A 26,271-nucleotide genomic window follows, 5' to 3' on the forward strand; every position below is an offset into this window, starting at 1 on the left:
AATAATTATTAAAGTTTTTAAAATAAAAATGATCAACTTAGACCTTAGAATATATTTCCGTTGCTCAAAAGAGAGCGATTTCATTAGCGTTAGATGGGTCCTGGGCCATTTTTATTTTTCCTTAGGTGGGTTCTTAGACAAAGGCATTTCAAATAGTGAAGTCTTAGGCTTGGGCTCACTGATCGGTCCGAAGCAAAGTGAAGTATTGGATCTGAAGTACATTAGGCTTTCTGTCTGAACTTGGGCTTTGGCCCTAAAATCTCTTTATTTTTAAATTAGGATCTCACCAGTCTCTAATCTCTATAAGGTATTTAACAATCACATTTATTTCTTGAGAATCCTATAAACAATCACATGGTTAAAGAAAAGCTATAATATTTCACGAAAGCATAAGCATAAGTAGATAGTATTAAATAAATGACCACCACCAACCAATCAATTATGCATGTCTTCCACCCAAAATAAAACAATTGCTTATGTCAGTGTCTAGCTATTCATTAAAGCAAAACCAATGATATATGTTTCGTGGAGAATTATATAGTAATTAATCATTAATTGGGAGAAATTCTTGTTTACTCTATTCAAGATACATAAAAATCATTGAGAGAGAGAGAGAGAGAGAGAGAGAGAGATGGCAATGAGCTATTGGTACAAGAATGTTCTACCATTTTCAGCCATGGTTGCAGTAGAATGCTCTAACGTTGGCATATACATCGTATTTAAAGCAGCCACTTTGAAAGGGTTGAGCTACTACGTCTTTGTTTTCTATTCCTTTGCCATTGCTAATCTCGTTCTTCTTCCCTTGGTTTTCATCTTTCCTAGGTATTTTCTCTTAACTTCCTTTTCTATATCATACCCAATGAAAAAATAAATTTTTTTGACAAATGGCTATTTGATACATGTAGAACAACAGGGCTTCCTACATTCAAGTTATCTCTCCTCTATAGAATTTTCCTACTTGGATTGATTGGGTACGCATGAGAATATTACCCAAAATGCTTTTGCAATTTAATTTTCTTTTTTTTTTATATATTTTGCTGAATTTTTGCAATTTGATTTTGATCAATTGAGATTTGGACATGATATAAGATTTATGTTGGGCCAGAGAGCAGGTTTGTAGATCAGTTATGTGGGTATATAGGTATAGAATACAGTTCTTCGACTCTTGCATCAACGGTCAGCAACCTCACACCAGCTTTTACCTTCATACTTGCAGTCATTTTTAGGTTTCGTTCCTTGCTAATCCATTTTATTTTTGTTTTGTTTGTTTTTTTTTTTTTTGAGTTTGATTTTAGTTTTTTTTTTTCTTTTTTAAATCATAGAGACGTAATATTATTCACAAATGATTATAGTAGTAAGTTATTGATATTTTACATGGACTTGTTACAAACATCACTTTATTTTTTTCTTATCTATTATATAAAGTTGTGATTTCTAACTATATTGTGTTGATTTTAATTTTGTGTCAAATTTGATTGTAATTTCTTCAATCACTTTCCCTGTATGTATGTGGGTTTAATTATAAGGGATGAGTGTGAGAGATCGGTGAAGAATCAAACTTCAAAAGTTGAACAAGTGGATTTCCCGACTGGCTTGCGAATAAGGCCAACCCACGAAACAATCTATTTGGCAAAAAGTTGTGTTTTGCTTTACTAAATCTTTACCCACACTATATATACCCCCATTACCCACAAATTGTAAATAACTATTTTCAGAGAGAAAACCCTAGAAAATACACTTGAAAGTTATAGATTGTTATACCCACAATCATCTACACATTTCCTTGTGATTTTTCCTCAACTCCTACATCTCCATCTCTATATTTTTGAGAGGTTGCTAGCCCAAACATTTAACACACCCGTATTGAGTGTAAAGTGAGATATCACTACAACAAAATGTATTTTCAGTGAGGAAAAAATTCATCACTAAAAGTCCAGTTTTTCGTCACTAAGAACCTTTAGCGACGAAATCGGACTTTTAGTGACGAAACTCATTTCGTCGCTAAAACTCTGATTTGTTTTTTTTTTTTTTAACTTTCAGCAACGAAAACGTTTTGTCGCTAAATATTTTCCTCACTAAAAACACTATTCAGTGACGAAAATATTTCGTCACAAAAGACACTTCAGTTTATTAAATCATATTTAGTGACGAACAATTTCATTACTAATTTTCGGGTACATATAGTGACGAAAAAATTTGTCACTAAAACTATTTTTAAGAAAATCTAGGCACATATAGTGACGAAAATTTTCGTCACTAAAACCATTTCTTAAAAATTTTGCTACATTTAGCAACGAAATATTTCGTCACTAAAACAATTTTTTGTTGCTATATTTGTGACAAAAAAATTCGTCGCTAAAACTTATTTTCTGTTTTTATTTTTTTCATAGCTTTGATATTAACCTGTCATTACATTATTAAAACCTCAAATTTGAATAACACATTTATTTCAACAACACATTTATTAAAAAAGATCTATACATTCCACAAGTAAAAAATAAATGAAGTATTCAATTTAAACTCCTTCCATACAATAATTGTTTGCAACACATACAATAACTCAAGATGTTTTATAACAATACAAAAAGTGTAGCATAATATAACTAGAACTAACGGAAGATGTCCTCATATGCCTTCAAGTAATGCCAAAAGTAAATCTCCTAAAAGCCACTAATAAAAAATCTGCACAAATATAAAAACACTACATTAAAATTGTAAAGTGAAAACATTAACATTTGCAAGAAACTAAAAACACTCCCAATATGAATTTAAACCACCTTATAACACCATGCAAGCCACCCGTTTGCTTCAACACAACAACCCACCACAAAATCAATCACAAACATCACAAGTATAGGGTGTTTACAAGTATTAAAATCAATTAAAATACAATTCATCACATCTAATCAACAAGGTCCAACACTCCCGATATATAACTATAAAAAACAAAATAGTCTTATTAGTAGTAATTCAAATCAAAGAATATGACTCGTAACTGACTTCCTTCTTACCGGTGGTGCCTAAAATTTTTAATTTCTTGTTTGCTAAATTTATGCTTTTTAAACTAAGATATTTAAAAAGCATATAAATATATGTTAGCATCTCAAAAAGGTACACATTACACAATGAGTTTAACCATCAACTATGAGACTATGAAGAAGCTTGTAAAAATAGCGGAGTAGTGCTGGAGCTTGCTTCTATTTTATCTTTTTTTGATTCAAAAATGAGTTTGAATTGCTTATATTAGATTTTCATATACATGACAAGTTTTTAAACTAACAAAAACCATTACCAAGAAAACAAGTATAAGTTGTCAAATAACTCCAATACACATTTTTATTTTTCTCTTGCAAAATGACAACCAAACAATTCTCTCCATTCTAACAAAATTGTCAAAGGGGTACTACACAAATACAAATTTTAAACTTCCTCAGATACAACTTTTTAAAGGGTACTACAACCAAGATCCTTTGAAATAGAAAACAACCCATCTTTTTCAACAGGACAAGAAGAGAGATCACATGCAACATCACCTCTATCTCCATCATGGTTTTGTTAATCAAATTTCCATGAGTCATCTTTTAATAGGCCTCCTATTTGGATGAGTTCCTTACTTTCAGAGCCATACTTCCAAAAAAACAGCTTCATGGGAAACAGAAACAAGCAAGAATCATGAAGGATCTTAGCTGTGATATTGACGTAGGACAGCCCTAACACCTTGAGTTTCATAGCTTTCTTCCATAAGAAAATGATCAGTTATGATTGAACGGCTTTTCAAAGGGTTTTTTAAAGGTCTGAGATTTCAAGAATATGAAATAAGGTGCTGCATATTCTAACATAATAAATTCATGTTTTTTAAGTGCATTTGATGGGTTTATTCTTACCAAAATGAAAACTACCTTATAAATCATATAACTTATACATCAACCAAATGAAAAAGGACTAAAAGAAAAATGCTTCACTCTTAACAACACAAACTTCAAAACCAACCTGACTAATTCATGTGAACCCACGCATTAAAACTGCAAACTTCTAGGACCAAAAATTACATAGAAAGCAACAACTGCACCCTCTTTTACAAGCATGCATTGTACATTCAAGCAGGAAATATAACTGTAAATGCTTTTGTTGGACCTGACAATTTAACATAAACTCAATTAGTCAACTATATAGCACAACATGTAACAAACTTAACTCTCTGAGGCATTTTGTCAAACTTCAAGCAGATAAATTTGGACAACATAAAAGGATTAAAGACCAGAAAAGAAAAACCCATTTCCATTAAATGAATGAAAACACAAAAATCATAACAAATCCAACCATGCCAATAATGAAAAAGCAAAAGAGAGAGAGACCAGTTAGAGAGAAAGACCAAAGAAACTCATAGTCACCGTCGCCGGTGCGAAGGGGAGGTGAAGGGTCGCCGGAAGCGTCGCGAACTGAAGCGTCACCGAATGAAGCGTTGTGAACTGAAGGATGAAGTGTCGCTAGCGAGCTGAATCGTCGCGATCGACGAGCCAAAGCGTCGCTGTTGAGCTTAATCGGCGACAGTTGGCTCTTAACGGACTTAAACAGCAACAGTGGGAGGCGAAGGTGGGTTTTTATGGTTTGGGAGCTTATCTTGGTATTTGTTTTTGACCAAAATGATACTGGGTATTGAAATGTTTTGTGGTTAGCTGGGTATTGAAATTAGGCTTTTAAGTTTTTAGCAACGAATTTCAATTTTGTCACTAAAGACCCAGGCTTTGTTAATATTTTTAGAGACGAAATTCATATTTCGTCGCTAAATCATACTCTTAGTGACGAATTGTGATTTCGTCACTAAAAACATATAAGTGCAAAACTATTATTATTTTTAGTGACGAATATTTTTCGTCACTAATTCTTCCTTATAGCGACGAAAGGATTTTCGTCACTAATACTATCCACAGCAATACCTATAGTGACGAAATATTTCGTCACTAAAAATTTCAACTTTTAGTGACGAAATATTTCGTCGCTATAGATTAAGTAAACTAGCGCCAAAGTTTCCCTCCACAGGCGCCCATTTTTCAGATCACAATAGCGACGAAATTTATTTTTCGTCGCTAAATGTTATATATTTTTTTCATTATTAGTGACGAAATTCATATTTCGTCACTAAAGCTGTATTTGTAGCAACGAAAAATATTTCCTCATTAATTTTCGTCACTAAAAATACATTTTGTTGTAGTGTATTGGTGCTACTGGGAAATATTGAAATGTGTCATTCATTGGTGGATGCAATCGGGCTGAATTATGAGATTCGAAAAGCTAGAAAAGACAAGGCTCTGAGAAGTCAGATGGTAGCAGGAGCTTGGAGGGCTCAAGTACATGGGGTAGACTAGGCTTGGAGGGTCTTTTATTATTCTTGTACTTCAACTTTATTCTCCAGTTGATCGATTTCGACTTGGAGGATCGCAGAGAAGTTTTTCACCGAGTTCTTCGGTTTCCTCTTCGATAACACGTCTCGGTTTTATCTTGTATTTGTAGCTCTCTTCCCTACTTTTCAAGCTTTCATTTTATTGTTGATAATGGATGAATATGGCTTAGGGTAGAGTAATTGGTTCATTGCGCTTATTTACTCTTGTTCAACACTTAGTCTAAGTTAGAGTAAAAGCAATCGAGCTGTAATTTTTAATTGGGGGTCTGAACAAGCTCTTGTATTTTAACACAAATCCAAACTTTCAATTGGTATCAGAGTGGGTACACTTATCGGATTTCATTATCCTAGTGTGATCCTAGACCCTATGTGAGATGGATAGATCTCAATCTCTTAATGCTTCTCCCTATTTTGATGGGAGTAATTATGCTTTTTGGAAAGTATGTATGCGTGCTTTTCTGTGTGCTATTGATGAGACGGTGTCAAATTTTGTTGAAAATGGATATGTAAGACTCAAAACTGCCAAATCCGAATGGGATAAGGCTGCTCATGCTTTGGAAAATGCCAATAGCAAAGCTATTAATGCTATTTTTTGTGGTGTTTCTACTGATAAGTTTCACAGGATTTCGCATGTGAAGATCGCCAAAGAGGCGTGGACCATTCTTGAGACAACCTACGAAAGTACCAAGAAGGTCAAGGACACCAAGTTTCAAATGCTTACTACTCGGTTCAAAGAAGTAAAGATGAGCTTTTTATGGGAGACTGAACGAGATAGTGATTGCCAAGCTCAATCTTAGGGAGAAGATTGAAGACGACAAGGTAGTGAGGAAGATCTTTAGATCCTTACCCGAAAACTTCCAGGCCAAGGTTATAGCCATAGAGGAGAGCAAAGATTTGGATGAGATAACGATTCAAGAACTTATTGGATCTCTCCAAACCTATGAGCTTGGACTACCTTCTCACAAGTCCAGCAAATCACTTGCTCTTAAAACTATAAATAAGAGAATGGGTGATTCCTCTGATGAAGACGATATAGAGAAGGAAGTGGCATTTCTTGCAAAGAATTTCTGAAAATTTCTCAAGATGAAGAACAATGGGAAGTCATTTGGCAAAGGAAAGTTCTCATCCTCCAAAAATAACAAGTGGGAGTTCAAGAAGAAAGATGGAAAGGACTCTTCATCTACTCAAGGAATCGTGTGCTATGAATGCAACAGCCATAGACACCTAAAGAAAGAATGTCCAAACTATTTTAGAGGAAAGGGTAAAATGCTTACTACCACCCTTAATGACTCGAAGAGCTCAAACTCCAATGCAGAAGAAGAATATGATAGTGAGGGAAACCATTCAGCCTTCATGGCAATTACCACTATTTACTCTAGAGATGAGTTGAGCGATTTGGTTGACAAGCTAGGTGTACATTTTAAAGGTGAAGAAGTTGATGATTTAGATTTATCTCAATGAAGGTGAGAAGAACCTTCAAGAAGTGTATGATGTGTTGTTTGAAGATTGTGACAAATATACCAAGGTTGCAAAGAACGCAATTAAAAAGATGAAGAAAATTGAAGAAGAGCATAATTCCACACTTGTAACTCAAGGACGCAAAATGTGAAGTTGAAGGGATGAAGGAAGAATTAATACCTACTTGAAAATCAAGTTCCTTGAACTTGAAAATCAAGTTCCTTGAACTTGAAATCATTCAAGCAAATGTCAAAGCGGAGCGCATTTCCACCAAGAAACTTGACAGCGTGCTCTCTTCTCAAAAACCTTCAAATGACAAGACTGGTTTAGGCTATACTAGTGAAGAAAGCTCAAGCAGCGAACCCAAGAAGGAAGTGAGGTTTGTATTGGCCAAAAATGTAGAAAAGTATAAAGTGGAGAAGCCCAAGGTTGAGACCCCTGTTGTTGCAAAGAGAACTGTTGGTGCAAAACCAAAGGAGAAAAGAAAGTCATTACCCAAAAGTCAAAGGGGACCTCAAGTGAAACATTTTGTCACCATTGTGGCGTGCGAGAGCACACAAGACCAAATTGCTTCAAGCTTCAAGCTCTTAAGAGGTGGACTCTCTACGTGGCCAAGATAGCTCAAGAAGAATGCCGAAGGGAAACTAAGCTAAAGGAGAAAATGATGGACAACTCATTGGAGATGTTATGGAGATGTTGAAGAACACTTCGTCATGTCTTACTAGCTTTACCTCGAGGTTTGAGAGTTATGTCGGTCGTACCCCTTCATCTAAGGATCTCACCCAAAACACTTGTACAGTATGGGTGAAGAAGGGTACTCATGCATGATCACCCATTATGTCCATGCATTAATAATTCCAACGTATTAGGGTTATAGTTTCATGCATCATGACATATGCAATCTTCTTGTGTCGTAGCTTCCGTTTTAAACATGTTTCTTTTACAATTCTTTGTTTGTTTACCTTGCTTTTGTTGATCTTACTTTATTACTTTGTTTTTTAATGTGTTGAAAAAATGCAAAAACCCATAACAAGTGAAAAATCTCAAAAAGTTTGATCACTTGTGTTGTGTATATCACATGTTGAGTTTGGCCTAGTACCTCCATACTAATGGTATAGTGCATTTACGAGCTTAACTTGTTATATATGCACATTTTTTTAAATGTGAGTAACATCTAGAAATCTACGCTTAATTGTTGTAAATAGTTCTTCAAGCTTGTCATGAATGATTAGTCAATAGTCTCGTTTGATCTTAATACATGCGTAGACTTGTGCCTATATATCTCTTCACAATTTTTTTCTTTTTCAAAGAGCTCTTCAAATGTCAATCTTTAAAAAGAGAAGAAGCTGAAAAAGTCTTATTTTGAAAACTAGTTTGACTAGGAAAAGGTGGGGCAAATTTGTATTAATATGTATGGTGCCAAAACCAAAGGCTTATTTATCAAAGATATATCAAAAATTTCATGGCATTGATTCTAAAAAATTTGAGTTGTATTTAATCAAAAGTATGAAAAAAAAATGGAAGCAAAATGAAAAGCTTTTAATCAAATGTAAAAACATTGGTGTGGGGTCATATATGTTCATTTCTACAAGTGAGATAAGTCACTTGACTTCATGCTAATTGTGTATAACTTGATTGAATTGATTGTTTTGTTGAAGCTTCATACTAGACTATGGACTATTTCATACTTGATTCACAGATACAACACACAAGCTTAATGTTCAATGAATGCCTATTTCATTTGTGTGATTGTACATGTTCAAATGTGATTTGTGTATACTCAATTGCTTGATGATCAAGCCCAAAAAGATTTTTGAGTATTTTATATGTTTTTTGAAAGTGTTTTTATATAGCATTTTTGTGTTAAGAATTTCTTTTCCAAAAGTCTAATTTGTGTTTGTTGAAAAACTCCTTCAAAGGCATTTTTGCAAGTAAGTCACGAGTAAGAACCTACCCGCAAAAATGAGGAAGCCAATTTCAATATTTTAGAAATTTACACAAAGAGCTTCGCGACTCCCTTGCGACTCTTTTGCAAGAAGAAGCTTCTCGCAAAAAACATCTTGTGCTTAAGAGGCAATTTCACGAGTAACTTCTCATGAAGCTTACCCATGAAATGAACAGTTTTTCAGTTTTAAAAGCCAAATAGTGATAGTTTTTCAAATCACTCTCTTTTGCCTCTTCCGTGCCTCTCTCAACCTAAAACACTTTTTTACTTAAAATCTCACCCAAATCTCAAGAACTTTCATCTCTAAGACTCATCTAGGGTATGTCTTAACATTTTTTTTTTCTCTTGAATCCTTAGATTAAGTCTTAGATTCTAGTATTTCTAAGGTTGGGTTATTTATGAAAGGGGTTGGGAAAACTTATTTTTTTGTAAAATTTTTCAAATTTTCTTGATTGGGCTGTCCCATTGTGTTTTTTTGTGTTTGTGTTGGCCCCAAGTGAAATTTTAACATGTATTTAGGCAAGATTACAACATGTTCATGTATTGTTTTACATGTTAGTGGTGTGTATGCACTCTAAGTATTTGATAAAATGTCCAAATGGCATTTCCTCGTTGTTTTGGACTCCGATGAGTACCAATTTTTGCGGATTACTTTATTTTTACATGCTTAATATATTTTAAACATTGGTTGTGTGTTTCACACACTTTGCCCCATGAGTGCCTTGTCATGCATTGTTCATGCATCTCTCATACACACCACATGTACACTTGACACACACACTCAATCACTTGACATGTTTTGCATTTCATTCATGCTATATAAGTCTTGTTAGACCTTAGCACTTAAAACATGATCTTGTGACTTTGTTTTATAGTTTTATGCGTGTTTAGGACTTTTTGTTCGTTTTTATGGACTAATGTGTATCTAATCAAGATTGTTTCCTTGTTTGTGTTTGTCTTTGCTTGTGTGGTTGTTCTTTTTGCAGATGTCTCGTCGTTCCTCTCGCGGTAAAGAATAAGTGATTGAGCTCATGTCATCCCTTGTATCAAAGAGGACCCATCATTTATTCGATGATTTTGACAACAAGAGATTCAAGACTCTCTTAGATTTTCAGTATTTCTCCAACAACTTCGCGGGTGCACCTACTGTGGTGGAAAGGGTTGTAAGGTTTGACACCCTAGGATCCACCTTCATCCCTAAGATATTTGCAGATAAGGATTGGGAAAACTTGTTTGGAAACTTTGAGGATCCCATTGACCAATTGGTCAAAGAATTTTACTCAAACACTTAGTTCACCGAAGTTGAACTAAAGTGCTGGGTTCGAGGAAAGGATTTTATCATCACTCCGAATTATCTAGCGAAGATTCTTCACATTAATCTTCTGGAGAATGTGGATATTTCACCGTATGATGATAGACTAGCTCCAGTGACAGAGATTATTGACGTTCTAGAAGCTAATCATGAAGTCTCCTCCAAAGGCACTTCCATTGGTACTGCCAAAGTTGGACCAGAGTTGAAGATTCTCACACTGGTCATGTTATTCAACCTATATCCTTTGTCCAACACTGGTCTCGTCAATCTCAGAAGAGAACAGTTTTTGTGTGATCTAATCAAAGGAGCTCAAATTGACATTTGTGCTCACATATTTCAAACCATAGGGAAAATGGCAAGACGATCAGCCGCAAGAATGTGTCTTTGCTTCTGCAATCTTGTCATGAAGATCATGGTTCTTGAAGGTGTTCGTCCACCAAAAGAGGGAACTATTTTGCTTCGTCAACGACCAATATCAATGATGTCACTTCAAATGAGCAAGAGTCACTCCTCTGCTGAAAGGGCAAAGCAAAGTCCCTCCAAAAATCCAAAGAGTGACTCCTCTCAACATGCCACTCCTTCTAGACAATGATCAGCTGCGCCCACTATCCCCGGGCAACCCGAGACTGCATTTCCTCACAATCCTGAGCCTCAGTCTACTAGCACTCAACTGGAACCATCTAGATCTCATTCCGATAGGTTGACAAACTTGGTTAAGGGACTGCATAAGTGTATTTCTGGTCTTGCTAATGTCATATACTCTACCAACAACCAGGTTCAAATTCATCTAACCACCATTAAGACACAGTTGGATGAGATTCAGTGCAAGCTAGAGGAAAGTCTTTAGCTATTCGTGCCAAAAAGAGAGAGAGCACTTATTGTATATATTTGACTATGGCATATAGCAAGGGGGAGAGCATCACATGAAAAGAGGTATGCATATTGAAAGGGGGAGATCTGTGGGCTCAAAAGGAGGAAGCTAACCTACAGCAACATACACTTTTGGGTAGTCCAACCATTGTTTAGCTAGTCTAGTTTATTTTAAGTTTTTATAACTTTTGGATGTTTACAGTGCTTTCATTTAAAGCTTTCAAGTACTTTAGTTTAAAACTTAGTTTTCTTTAGTATTGTTTTTATATCTTGGTCTTTATAGCCGTTTTTATGCTTATTGCTTTCTAATGCTTTTAGCTTTAGTTTCTTCAATGCATCATGTGTTTGTTGGACATGCAATTGATTTTAGCATTGCTCTTAATTGCATTTCATGTCCAAATGATCATTTACTTGATAAATGGTCATTGTAGTCATTTTCCAATGACTGTTTATGTTTGATCAAGTTATGCTTATTGTCATATATCCTTTTTAATATCTTGATCGTATTTTACTTGTTCCTTATACGCACCTTGTGTTCTACTTGTCTTGAACTTAATGAAATTTTGTTGTTATGTGCAAGTGTTTCAATATACAGGTGTATATAGTGTAAGTGCTTCACAACTTCTAGAGTTAGGTGTGAGTAAGTTTTGCCTATGTTCCCAAACTCAAGTTTAAGTCTAGAGTTTGTTTAGGAGTTTTGTCATGGGATAGCCAAAGGGGGAGATTGTAAAGTTGTGATTTCCAACTACATTGTGTTGGCTTTAATTCCGTGCCAAATTTTATTGTAATTTCTTCAATCATTTTCCCTGTATGTATGTGAGTTTAATTGTAAGGGATGAGTGTGAAAGATCGGTGAAGAATCAAGCTTCAAAAGTTGAACAAGTGAATTTTGCAACTGGCTCGCGATTGTCTCACAAAAAGCAACCCGCGAAATGAGCCATGTGTAGAGCATATGACTGGAAGATGAAGAGTCGTGCTAGGTTGGAGTTTTCGCAACTGTCTCGCAGGTAAGGCCAACTCGTGAAGGACCTGCGGAACTTTTCATTTGGCAAAAAGTTGTGCTTTGCTTTACCATCGCAGGTAAGGCCAACTTGTGAAGGACCCGCGAAACTTTTCGTTTGGCAAAAAGTGGTGCTTTGCTTTACCAAATTCTTTACCCACACTATAAATACCCTCATTACTCATGAATTGTAAGGAGTGCTTTTCAGAGAAAAAACTCTAGCAAATACACTTAAGATTATTATACCTACAATCATCTACACATTTCCTTGTAGTTTTCCTCAACTCCTACCTCTCCATCTCTATATTTTTGAGAGGTTCTTAGCCCAAACACTTATCACATCCAATCTGAGTGTTAAGTGAGATTTTGATGCTGTTGGGAAGTATTAAAAGGAGCCATTTAGTGGCGAATGCAATCGAGCTGAATTGTAGGATCTGGAAAGCTAGAAAAGACAAGGCTCCGAGAAGTTAGTTGGTAGAAGGACCTTGAATGGCTCAAGTACATGGGGTAGTCTAGGCTTGGAGAGTCTTTTGTTATTTGTGTATTCCAACTATATTTTCTAGTGGATCGATTTCGACTTGGAGGGTCTTGGAGAGGTTTTTTTGCCGAGTTCTTCAGATTCCTCTTCGATAACATGTCTCGTTGTTATCTTGTGTTTGCATCTCTCTTCCCTACTCTTTAAGCTTTCATTTTATTATTGATAATAGATGAATATGGCTTAGGGTAGATTTATTGGTTCATTGCGCTTATTTGCTCTTGTTTCGCACTTAGTCTAAGTTAGAGTAAAAGCAATCTAGTCGTAATTTTTAACTGGGGGTCTGAATAAGTTATTGTATTTTAATAAAAATTCAAGCTTTCAATTGGGATCAGAGTGAGTACACTTATTAGATTTCATTATCCTAGTGTGATCCTAGACCCCGTGTGAGATGGATAGATCTCAATCTCTTAATGCTCCTCCCAATTTTGATGGGAGTAATTGTACTTTTTGGAAAGCACATATGCGTTCTTTTTTGTCTGCTATTGATGAGATGGTGTTGGATTTTGTTAAAAATGGATATGTAAGACCCACTACTGCCAAATCCGAATTGGAAAAGGTTGTTCATGCTTTGGCAAATGCCAATAGCAAAGCTATTAATGCTATTTTCTGTGGTGTTTCTACTAATGAGTTTCATAGGATTTCACATGAGAAGATCGCCAAAGAGGTGTGGATCATTCTTAAGACAACGTACAAAGGTACCAAGAAGGTTAAGGACACTAAGTTTCAAATGCTCACTACTCGGTTTGAAGAAGTAAAGATGAGTGACAATGAGTCGTTTGATTCTTTTAATGGGAGACTCAACAAGATAGTGATTGCTAAGCTTAATCTTGGGGAGAAGATTGAAGATGCCAATGTGGGGAGGAAGATCTTGAGATCCTTACCTGAAAGCTTCCGGGCCAAGGTCACAGCCATAGAGAAAAGCGAAGATTTAAATGAGATAAAGATTCAAGAACTCATTGGATCTCTCCAAACCTATGAGCTCGGACTGCCTTCTCACAATTTCAGCAAATCACTTGCTCTTAAAACTATAAATGAGAGAATGGGTGATTCCTTCGATAAGGACGATGTAGAGAAGGAGGTGGCGTTTCTTGCAAAGAATTTCCGAAAATTTCTCAAGATGAAGAACAATGGGAAGTCATTTGGCAAAGGAAAGTTCTCGTCCTCCAAAAAATGACAAGAGATTGGTGTGGGGTTGATGTTCACCGACATTTACCTAATTTAAACGAAGATTAAAAAGGGATAAGAATTGTTTAATCATCATGTTTTTGAACGATAACAAATATCTCTTGCTTAAGAAAGAAAAGAGAAGTAAAATCATATATTTGCTCATTTTTTCTCGTATTTGGGCAATGTAGGTGATTAATTAAATGTCGGTTTATGTTACAAATTAAGAATTACAAAATGGAGAAAGGTCTTAAAAAGATATCGATGGTGCAAGAAGTCAAACTTTTTGAGAAATCTAATAATCACCCCTATTGATCTAATAATCAAAGTAATGATCAATTGAACTAATTTAATCAATAAGAGTTTACTATTAGTAACTAGGAGTGTGCAACTGTGCATCCAATCAACCAATCTGACAAAATCGACCCAACCCAATTCAACCTAACATCTTGGGTTGGATTTCGTGAGTTGGTAGGTCAAGTTGGGTTGGGTTTAGGTTGATAGGCTTTTCAACCCATCTGATCAAACCCTACCCACCATATATATAAGTTAATTTTATTACCCTTATTTTAAATCTTTAGTTTGATTTTTTTTTTTTTTTGATATTTTAAGAATTGGCTTTCATGAATTTGGAAATTTGCAATATAATTTAGGCATATTTCGTAATAATTTATTTAAAAGATAATTATATAGTTAGTCCAACTTTTTATGAGGCGTGAAAGATAATTATATAGTTTCCACATATTTGATGGGTTGAAAAAATCATCCAACCAAACCCATTCACACTCTAGAAGTAATCATATAAGAATATACCACAATCAAAAGATAGAAAAGTAAAAGTAAAAAATCAACATAAAGACTTGTGACAAAGTGGAAAATATTTGATAAACTTTTCAAAAAAAAAAAATCACTCCAAGGATAATCACCCAAAAAAAAAAAATCACTCCAAACATCTCTATTTAATATTACAAAACCTTTGCATTTAAACTCAACTTAAGCAGACGATCCATTTGTCTCCCACAAATCCGGAATTTTGGATGTTTTTAATGGAACCTTCACCATGAATGAACTCATTTGCACAAATTTGAAACTTTCGTACGAGTAGACATGGCAAAACGGGTCAAAATTTTTCTGACCCGACCCGACCCGACTTGAAAATACTCGACCCAAACTCGATTTTTTGACCCAAAGCAAAAACGGGTTGACTCGTGACTTGACTTGTGTTTTTTGTGGGTCAACTCGACCCGAACCAGAAACATTTTTTAAAACTTTTTTTTGGGTAAAAAAAAATAGTAAAATTAAGACAATATTGGTTTAATTGTTTATTGTGAGTTTTAAGGAAACAATTGATACATTTACATAACTGCATGCAAATTAATTGAAAGATAAATAGTTGAACATTTTGTAATGAGTAAAGATTTTTAGATATCAAATAGCAAAGTACATGCCAAGATAATCTGGGTACAATAGAGTTAAAAATATAGATTTAAAATTGTAGACATGTGTAAGAAACATTCACAAGTGTGAAAATAGTGAAGCCAAATTATCAAATTAACATAAATTATGAATACTTAGACCTATTTTTTAACAATTTATGTAAGCTTTTCAAAATAAATTATGATATATCCTAGAGTGTGTGTTGCTTAATAATGATATGATATTCATAAAAGAGACCATCTATAAATAAGTAAGCAATCAAACTTTAATGTATATCTCAAATTAAAATAAAGTGCCAACCACAATTGATAATAGATTATAAAATTAATTTTCAAGATTGTAAATTTCTTATTTGTTTTTATTCTTTATCAAATGAGTTATCTAATAAGTCATTTGTAATTTTGTTTTATATTTTGGAATGTTGATATTGTGTAGAAATAAAACTTGTGTATTTGTTTTACTTATCTTTGTATTATTTTGTTTTAGATAGCAATGTTAGGATTTGTATAATTTTAAAATTATTGAATAAGTATTAATAAGTTTAACTGAGTTCATTCTTGATATAAGTGATGAATTCAAAATAATGCATTTTTCATCAAGTAATTTGTTGCATAACTTTCCAAATGGCAAACACATGTTGTTTTCTTTATAAAAATAAAAAAAGAAAAAAAATTCATGTAAAAAATACGAGTCAACCCGACCTTACCTGCAACTCGATTGACCCAAACCCGTTTTTAACCCGCTTAAAATGACCCGTGACCTATTTCACCCACAACCCGATTGACCCGATCCGACCCGACCTACCCATTTTGCCATGTCTAGGCACGAGTTAAAAGCATCTCCCAAAGACATTCCAAACACAAATGTGTCTCTAATTTAGACAAAAAACCAACATAATGTTGCTCCAACAGCCTCTTTAAATAGCAAAAGTTTTTTTGCTCATGAACATTCACTTTCTTGGTTTTGAAGAGTATTGTTCATTAGCAAAAGCATTAAACTGGAATAAAATATTTCACACAACTGATTAAAATATGCAAAATTATCTCAACGGCTATAAATTGAATTGAAATCCTTTCTCTCCCTCAAATGAATCTAAATAGAAATATGCAATCAAAATACAACACAATTTTGTTCTCAAAAAACCAATTAAATCAAAACAACAAAATAAGAACGGAAAAGAGGGACAAAGAAGCCAATCTGACCTAAGCCGGGCCTCAGTAATTCACTATTTTCAAGGAAAAATACAAGATGCAACAGTAAAATGTTTCTCTCTCAAAACAACATACCAAACTCTAATCTGACACAACGGAATTTAATCTCACATAGAGGATCAACAAAGCCCAAGCCAAAGCTCCATGGACTAAGCCTCAAAAAAATCTCTCATTAAAAATAATAACACTTTTATATCGGGTCAAGTCTTAATCCAAATCAAACACAAACTATACTCCACATAAACCTATAGTAAATAAGTATACTCAAGTAAGCCTTCTTCAACTTGAGATTTTCAAGTAGCTCCAATTCAAGTTATTCAACACTTTACCGAAGAAAAAAAAAATACAATAATTACAACCCTTGTTGACACACACTTGATAGATAAATTCGACAACGCAAATCCAAATCCTAACATTTTTTATTGTCCTGCTTGGTGTGTTATTTTGAGTCTTTATTTATCTATTTTTGGTTTGTGATAAAATTTAAACTTCCTTAGGCATCTCTTCCTTATGAATACGAGACTATCAATTAAATGCAACACAATGTTTATAACACATCTTTCATAAATTTAGTCTATATTTTGTAAATATGATATTTTTCCTTTTCCTAAGGCACTTTAATACCGATTTGATTTTTCTTGCACGTCCATGTAGTAATTTCTAGAAAGTGATGTTATATTCGCAACAATTTCACAACGAATTCTAAGTGGCAAATAATTAATGGTAGGTAAAATAATGATGTCAATGAGAGACCCAAATTTCCACCAATAATTTGTTATATATGAAAATTGTTGGGAAAGTAGCATTACTCATTTCTTAATCACCAAGTAAATTGCATTTAATGTTAGCTGCTATCGCTAAATTTGATTCTTTCCTCTTTGGGTGCTTAAAAAGGATGGAAGTTCTAGCTATGAGAAGCTCAATCACTCAGACTAAAATCATGGGAACAATAGTATCAATATCAGGTGCATTGATAGTAGTTTTCTACAAGGGCCCTGCAATCATATCGGTCGCATCTCAAGCACCACCCCTTACACATCATCTTCCATTGGGCTCATCCCAAACGAAATGGGTCATAGGTGGCCTTTTACTTGCAACTGATTATCTTCTGACTTCAATGTGGTACATTGTTCAGGTACTTTATTTAGGAAATTCTTTAAAATCTCAGTGTTTTAGCATGACTTTTGGCAAACTCAACGAAAGAGACAAATGTATAAGCTAAATTTAAATTTTGTGGCATTTTACAGGCCCAAGTTATGAAGATATATCCAGCAGAGTTCACTCTGGTCTTTCTATACTTCTTGTTTGCGACAATTATATCTGCACCAGTATGTTTGATAGCAGAAGGGAACTTAAGTGCTTTTAGACTAAGGCCAAATATAGCACTAGCAGCTATCGTAGACTCGGTAAGATACGTGAACTACAAAAGGATAATCTAGCTATTGATAATGTCTAACTTTCATTCTCATATTTCAAGGAATTGGTTTATCATTAAGCACTGTTGTTCACACATGGGGCTTGCACTTGAAGGGGCCTGTGTATGTATCAATCTTCAAGCCATTGTCAATAGCCATTGCAGCTGCTATGAGTTTCATATTCCTGGCCCTTGCTACAAGAGTCAAATTCTTTATAGTTGCAGAAACAACGATGGCACTAATAAGACATACAGCAGGAGTGGCAACAAGAATTAAACGAACCATAACACCAGCAAAATACATGCTTGTAAGACCATACATAACACCAGCAACGAGTGATAATCATTAGGGATTATCATAAAATTTTGTAAACGCTTTGTCAGAGTTTAAAATTATAATCACAATCCAAGCAAGAAGAACATATATGTTGTGTTTAGATTCTTTTCTGTGTTCATAATCATAACATTAAAAAAGTTTAAAATATTTCGCTTCAATTGATTAATGAATAACTGAAATCGACATAAACTCTTTTTGGTTTTGGGTAAAAAAAGAAAAAGAGAGTCGTTAAAGGATAGAAGGGAAGCAACCTTGGAGACGCATTCCAACTCGGCGAACTTGAAAGCGAGGCCAATCGACGGCGGAGATTGAAAGACGAGGGCGGTCGTTGGATGGGTTGGGTTTGGTAGAGGAGGAGTCGGTGAGGCCGAAGAAGAGCTTCGAAATGAGAGAGAGTTTGGGTTTGGGCAGATGAGTGAGAGAGAGCAAGAAGGAGTCGATGGAGGAGCGGGGGTTTCTGATTTAGGGTTTTTTTGCGATCTGATTTAGGAATGATTTAGGGAATTTTTTTTTATTTTTATATTTATACTAAATGTTGAAGCCGTGTTTGATTAAACGCAGCTCCAGACATGTTGAAGCTGCGTTTATAAACGCAGCTTCAACATGTCTGGAGCTGCGTTTAATCAAACGCGACTTCAACATTTAGGAGCTACGTTTAATGAAACGCAGCTTCTGCGGGTCTGGAGCTGCGTTTTTTAAACGCCGCTCCAGAAATAATTTAAAAAAATAAATAAAGAAATCCCTGGAGCCGTGTTTCTAAAAACGCGGCTGAAATCCTACCAGCCAAACACAGCCTCAACACCAAAGAACGCGGCTTCAGTGCGGGTCTATAGCAGTGTTTAGTAAACGCGGCTATACGTGTTTCCTGGCACTACAACAAAATGTATTTTCAGTGACGAAAAAATTCGTTACTAAAAGTCCAGTTTTTCGTCACTAAAAACCTTTAGTGACGAAATCGGACTTTTAGTGACGAAATTCATTTCGTCGCTGAAACCCCGTCACTAAAAGTCCCGGTGACGAAAAATTTCATCGCTAAAAGTCCGATTTGATTTAAAAAAAAAAAAACCTTTTAGAGACGAAAACGTTTCATCGCTAAATGTTTTCCTCACTAAAAACACCATTCAGTGACGAAAATACTTCGTCACTAAAAACACTTTAGTTTATTAAATTATATTTAGTGACGAATAATTTCGTCACTAAAACTATTTTTGGGTACATATAGTGACGAAAAAGTTCGTCACTAAAACTATTTTTAAGAAAATCCATGCACATATAGTGACGAAAATTTTCGTCACTAAAACCATTTCTTACAAAATTTTGCTACATTTAGTGACGAAATATTTCGTCACTAAAACTTATTTCCTGTTTTTATTTTTTTCATGACTTTAATATTAACCTGTAACCTGTTATTACATTACTAAAACCTCACATTTCAATAATACATTTATTTCAACAACACATTTATAAAAAAAAAAAGATCCATACATTCCACAAGTAAAAAATAAAACAAGTACCCAATTCAAACTCCTTCCATCCAATAATTGTTTGCAATACATACAATAACTCAAGATATTTTATAACAATACAAAAATGGTAGCATAATATAATTAAAACTAACGAAAGATGTCTTCATATGTCTTCAAGTAATGCCAAAAGTAAATCCCCTAAAAGCCACCAATAAGAAATCTGCACAAATATAAAAACAATACTACATTAAAATCGTAAAGTAAAAGCATTAACAATGTTATAAGAAACATTTCTAACAATGCATTAAGAGTAGCCACACCAATAAATTAAAATCACAACTCCTAATGTATAAGTTGTAGAAAGAAAATATAAACTTTTCAATCAAGATGGAAAGGTCAAATTACACCTATTATGCATCAATTTTAAACTTTTATGTTAAGTACATATATACCAAAATCCTTAGACTTCTACCTTAAAGTGCGTTGACAATATTTAAAGTAACATTAAAGTGCTTCTGTTTAAACTAACCAATGCCATCATGATCCTCATCAATACTAGTGTTAAAGTCTAATTCCACAAAACCATTCACTTCACCTGTAATGTCATTCATATATCTCTATAGTCTATATCCTCATTCTATACTAATCCCAAAAGATTGAACACTCATTTTGTCATCAAAATGGATGATAGAAAAAACTAGTAATTAGGGAAAAAAATCTCATCATTTGTCTTGCAAGAAATATTAATAGAGTAGCACAACGTATCTAAAACATAATCTAAAGAACAATCCCCCATTAAATCAAGTAAAATAACAATCAGAGGACACAATCCCATTGTGAAATCAGAGTATCATTACATAAGCAATAATCAACACAAGAAAATTTAGAAGATGGGTAATCTCATTTTGAGTTCATACATTACACCTAATGTATAGGAACTTGTACACTACATATATCTAACACTGGTATCAATGTGGAAACCAAACCAAGAGAGTGAGGATCCAAAACTAGAATCATCCAAACAATAAGAACCACAAAAATAAAATAAAAATTATAACAATTGATAAGTACGTATATAAGAAACTTTCTTCACAACCATTACACAGTAAATATCAAATACCCAATCTAAACAAAAATGCATATACCCATTACTGTATCAAACAAAGAAATACCCAAAGGAACTAGAATCATTAAACAAAAAAATTAGCATCAAGCATTTAGAATCACTAAACAAAAATACTCAAAGGAACTAGAATCATTAAACAAAAATTAACAAAAAAATTAACTCAAAAGAGAAAAAAAATACCCAGGCTTAGGGGTGGGAGGCGAAGGGTCGCTGGCTGGGTGGAAGGGGAAGGGTCGCCGGAAGCGTCGCAAACTGAAGCGTCGTCGGATGAAGCGTCGCCGAATGAAGGATGAAGTGTAGCGAACTGAAGCGTCGCCCGCGAGCTGAAGCGTCGGCAACGATCGGACACCTGAAGCGTCGCGATCTACGAGCTGAAGCGTCGCCGATCGCGACGCTTTAGGTCGCCGATCGCGACGCTTCAAGTCGCCGATCGTTGGCGACGCTGAAGCGTCGTGATATGCGACCTGAAGTGTCGCAAATCGCGACCTGAAGCATCGCCGATCGCGACGCTTCAGGTCGCCGATCATTGGGGACGCTGAAGCGTCGCGATCTGCGACCTGAAGTGTCGCAGATCGAGACCTAAAGCGTCGCCGATCGCGACGCTTCAGGTCGCCGATCGTTGGCGACGCTGAAGCGTCACGATCTGCGACCTGAAGTGTCGCAGATCGCGACCTGAAGCGTCGTCGATCGCATCGCTAAAGCATCGCCGATCACCGGCGACCTGAAGCGAAATGGCTCTTGGTTTTTTTTTTTTTTTTTTGACCGAAATGGCTCTTGGGTATTGAAAATATTTTGTGGTTTAGCTGGGTTTTGAAATTAGGCTTTTAAGATTTTAGTGACGAATTTCAATTTCGTCACTAAAGACCGGGCTTTGTTAAGATTTTTAGAGACGAAATTCATATTTCGTCACTAAATTATATTTTTAGTGACGAATTGTGATTTCGTCACTAAAAACATATAAGTGCAAAACTATTATTATTTTTAGTGACGAATATTTTTCGTCGCTAATTTTTCTTTATAGCGACGAAAAGATTTTCGTCACTAATACTATCCACAGCAATACCTACAATGACGAAATATTTCGTCACTAAAAATTTCAACTTTTAGCGACGAAATATTTCGTCACTATAGACTAATTAAACTCGCGCCAAAGTTTCCCTCCACTAGCACCTATTTTTCAGATCACAATAGCGACGAAATTCATTTTTCGTCGCTAAATGTTATAATTTTTTTCATTATTAGTGACGAAATTTATATTTCTTCACTAAAGCTATATTTTTAGCGACGAAAAATATTTCCTCACTAATTTTCGTCACTAAAAATACATTTTGTTGTAGTGTGGAGCTGCGTTTTTGTAAAACGCGGTTCAAAACCCCTGTCTGTAGCTACGTTTTACAAAAACGCGACTAAAAAACGCGGCCCAAAAGCGCGTTTTTTGTAGTGCCACCTAGTGATAATGTGGGATTGGTGTTCACCCACATCAATCTAATTTAAACAAAGATTTAAAAAATATAAGAATTGTTTAATCATAAGGTTTTTCAATGATGACAAATATCTCTTGCTAATTAAGAAAGCTAAAAGAATGATATAATCTATTGGCTGGTTATTTATCGTACTTGGGCAATGTAGATGGTTGATTAAATGTCAGTTTATGGTATAAATTTATAACTACAAAATGGAGAAAGGTCTTAAAAAGATATCAATGGTGTGTGAAGTCAAATTTTTTGAGAAATATAATAATCACCCCCATTGATCTAATAATCAAATTAATTATCACTTGAATTAACTTAATTGATGAGAGTTTACCGAATACATGATGAAGTAATTAAGGGTGTGCATTCAATCAACCAATCTGACAAAACCGACCAAACCCAATGCAACTGGACATCTTGAGTTGGATTTCATTAGTAGGTAGGTTGAGTTGGGTTGGAATTTTATTTTTAGGTCTCAAGTTGGGTTGGGTACATGTTGATAGGCTTCTCAACTCATTTGACCTAATCCGACCCACTATATATATATATATATATATATATATATATATATATATATATATATATATATATATAAGTTTATTTTATTACTTTTATTTTAAATTTTTAGTTTGACTTTTTTTGGTATTTTAAGAATTAGCTTTCATAAATTGGAAATTTACAATATAATTTAAGCATATTATGTGATTTGTAACAATTTATTTAAAAATTAATTAAATAGCTAATGAAAGTCCAATTTTTTATGAGCCGTGAAATATGTAAGCACAATCCACTAACCCAAATCAACTCAACAATATGGGTTGGGTTGGTTTCCACAATTTTGATCGGTGGGTGTTAGGAATTTCTCAACTCAACAAACTTGGGTTGGTCTAAAAAAACCATCCAACCCGACCCATTTACACCCTAGAAGTAATCATATAAGAATACCTCAATCCAAAAATAGGAAAATAGAAAATAGAAAATCAACACAAAGACTTGTGGCAAAGTGGGAAATGTTTGAAGAACTTTTCAAAAAAAAAAATTCACTCCAGGGATAACCACCCCAATGAAAACTCACTATAAATTAAAATTAAAAAAAAAAAAAAAAGAAGTCACAACAGTCTCTACTTACAAAACCTTTGCATTCAAACTCAATATAAGTAAACGATCCATTTGCCTCCCACCATAGAGGATATAGAATTGGGATATCTTCAATGCAATCTTCACCATGAATGAACTCATTTGCACAAATTCAGAACTTTGGTACGATAGTAATCTCATTGACAAGAGATAACAACTTCCATGGTTTTGATGTAAACCCATTAAGGCTCTATGGGTGTAAAAGCCTAGGGAATTAAGATTTTCTATTTAGGTTCAAGGAAGAAAAGGCTTTCTTAAATGTTTCTTCTACAACTACCTTATTCACGAAGGTTGTGAATCAAAGAGTATTTAAAGATGGGTAAAAGTTAGGTTAAAACGGTCTTCGAGTCGTTATGATTACAAAATCTATAGCCTTGGCCAAGCAAGGATCAAGAGAAGTCTCTGCTTCATTTTAATGATCGCTCAAGAAACTATATGAGTTCACTCAAGTGAGCCTTCTTCAACTTGAGATTTTCTAGCAGCTCCAAATTCAACACTTTACCTAAGAAAAAAAATACAATAATTACAATACTAGTTGACACACATTTGATAGAAGGATTTGACAACACAAATCTAAATCCTAACATTTTTTATTGTCCTGCTTGGTGTGTTATTTTGAGTCTTCCTTATGAATGCGAGATTGTCTAAATGCAGCACAATGGTTATAACAAATCTTTTATAAATTTAGTCTTATCCTTTGTAAATTCGATATTTCCCTTTCCCTAAGGTACTTTAATATTGATTTGATTTCTTTTGCATGTCCATATAGTAATTTTTTTTAAAGTAATGTTATATCCACAATAAATTTTAGGTAGTAAGTTGTTATTAAAAGGAATATGGGCCCAAATTCCCTCTAATAATAATTTGTTACCTAAGATTTGTTATGAAAAAATTATGGATGTCTAACATTACTCATTTCTTAATCACCAAGTAGAATACATTTAAGGGTAACAACTCTCACCAAATTTTATTCTTTCCTCTCCTTTTATGGGTGTTTAAAAAAGGATGGAAGTTCTAGCTTTGAGAAGCTCAATCACTCAGGCTAAAATCATGGGAACTTTAGTATCAATATTAGGTGCATAAATAGTTGTTTTCTACAAGGGCCCTACAATCATATCGGTCGCATCTGAAGCACCAGCCCTTCCACATTATTTTCCATTGGGCTCATCCCAATCCCAAACCAAATGGGTCATAGGCGGGCTTTTACTTGCCGTTGAGTTTCTTCTATCTTCAATCTGGTTCATTGTTCAGGTACTTTTTTAGGCAATTCTTTGAAATCTCAGTGTTTTAGCATGAGATGTGGCAAAATCAACGAGAGAGACAAATGTATAAGCGAAATTTAAATTTTATGGCATTTTACAGGCCCAACTTATGAAGATATATCCAGCAGAGTTCACTCTGGCCTCTTTATACTTCTTGTTTGCAACCATTATATCTGCACCAGCCACCAGTATGTTTAATAGCAGAAGGGAACTTAAGTTCTTTTAGACTAAGGCCAGATATAGCACTGGCTGCTATTATATTCTCGGTAAGATACGTGTACTACAAAAGGATAATCTGGCTATTGAAAATGTCTAACTTTCATTCTTTCATATATCAGGGAACTGGTTTCTCCTTGGGCGTTGTTGTTCACACATGGGGCTTGCACTTGAAGGGGCCTGTGTATGTATCAATCTTCAAACCATTGTCAATAACCATTGCAGCTGCTATGAGTTTCATATTCCTTGGTGATGCTCTCTATCTTTGGAGGTATACATTTCCCCCCTATTGAACACTAGAACACTCAAATATTTTGGAAGCACTAAAAGCAAATTAATATATTTTTTTGGCTTTCTACTAGTGAGTAGACTATATGGCCTTAGTCTAGAACCTAATTGGTACATGGTACATATGGACTATATGGCCTTAGACTATATGTAGGTTCTATATGGCCTTAGGTTCTACATACTTAATTGGTACATGCATGCATTCACTACTAACACTCATACATGGTACATACATTAACAATACTAATTAAGTACATTTCTAGAAAAATATGTTCATATTTAAAAATCACGTTTGTTCTTCCAACAGAACAGAATTTATTTCTGACCAAGAAGAATGATATCAGCTAGTACTTCCGTTAGTTTCCTTGGATTTATATCTTTTCACAATTCATTGGCCATCTTTTCTTACTGATGTTGCAGCATCATTGGAGCAATTATATTATCAGTTGGGTTTTATGCTGTCATATGGGCAAAAGCAAACGAAGATTTGAGTGAGGACTCTTTCTGTGGCAGCCCGGGATCTTCATCTGATAGAAAGAGCCCTTTGTTGGATAGTAGCCTGGGATCTTCTAACAATGGCACTGCTGCATAGACCAAATTAAGGTGCTTTGGTTCCATTTTCACATGTACTGGCTCACTACATTCGAATTTCTTCTCAAGGGTCAGACCTCCCCTTATATTATTTTCAGATCTGTTGCTGCCTTTATACTAAACAGAAACACAAACCTCTGCAAAAGGTTCGATAATTTGACATAATACGAGCAAACTCCTAAAATTGTTCCTATCCATAAAGGTGTTCTGTACGCATGCAAATTTTTCTTTAACTTTGTATAATAATAATGTTAGATAAAATTATCCTAAAATGGCCTTGCTGTCATGCAAACGATTTTTTTTTTTTTTTTAATGATTATTACAATGGCCAAAGGAAAGTAGAAACTATGATTTCTTTAAAAAGATAAAGAGAGACTATGCAACACGACCGAACTATATATAAAAGCAACTGAAGTCTGAAGCAATCACCTAAAGCTCTCAAATAAAAAAATAAAAAAATAAAAAAAAGGGCCTACTTGTATATAAAAATAAATAAATAAATATTTATTTATATATTTAATTAAGAAAAAAATTTTAAAATCAATAAAATGCATTAAAAATAACTCATCGTATCCTAAAACAATGCACACTTCTGACTGCACTATACTCTGCGCATAACATATTAT

The 26,271-nt window shown here is 34.4% G+C and overlaps 1 protein-coding gene across 1 annotated transcript in view; it reads left to right on the forward strand.

Moving 5' to 3' along the window:
* Positions 1–569: 569 nt before the first annotated feature.
* The window catches only part of LOC142622792 (WAT1-related protein At5g40230-like), a 42,945-nt gene continuing 17,243 nt past the window's right edge, over positions 570–26,271 (forward strand). Inside the window, exons 1-7 of the mRNA XM_075796327.1 lie at positions 570–822; positions 906–971; positions 1,113–1,226; positions 17,231–17,471; positions 17,584–17,742; positions 24,889–25,037; positions 25,475–25,545. Coding sequence (XP_075652442.1) covers positions 632–822; positions 906–971; positions 1,113–1,226; positions 17,231–17,471; positions 17,584–17,742; positions 24,889–25,037; positions 25,475–25,545 — 991 coding nt within the window. The 5' untranslated portion in view covers positions 570–631. The remainder of the gene's footprint in view (positions 823–905; positions 972–1,112; positions 1,227–17,230; positions 17,472–17,583; positions 17,743–24,888; positions 25,038–25,474; positions 25,546–26,271) is intronic.

This window comes from Castanea sativa, chromosome 1 (assembly GCF_040712315.1).
Source record: "Castanea sativa cultivar Marrone di Chiusa Pesio chromosome 1, ASM4071231v1".
NCBI lineage: Eukaryota > Viridiplantae > Streptophyta > Magnoliopsida > Fagales > Fagaceae > Castanea > Castanea sativa.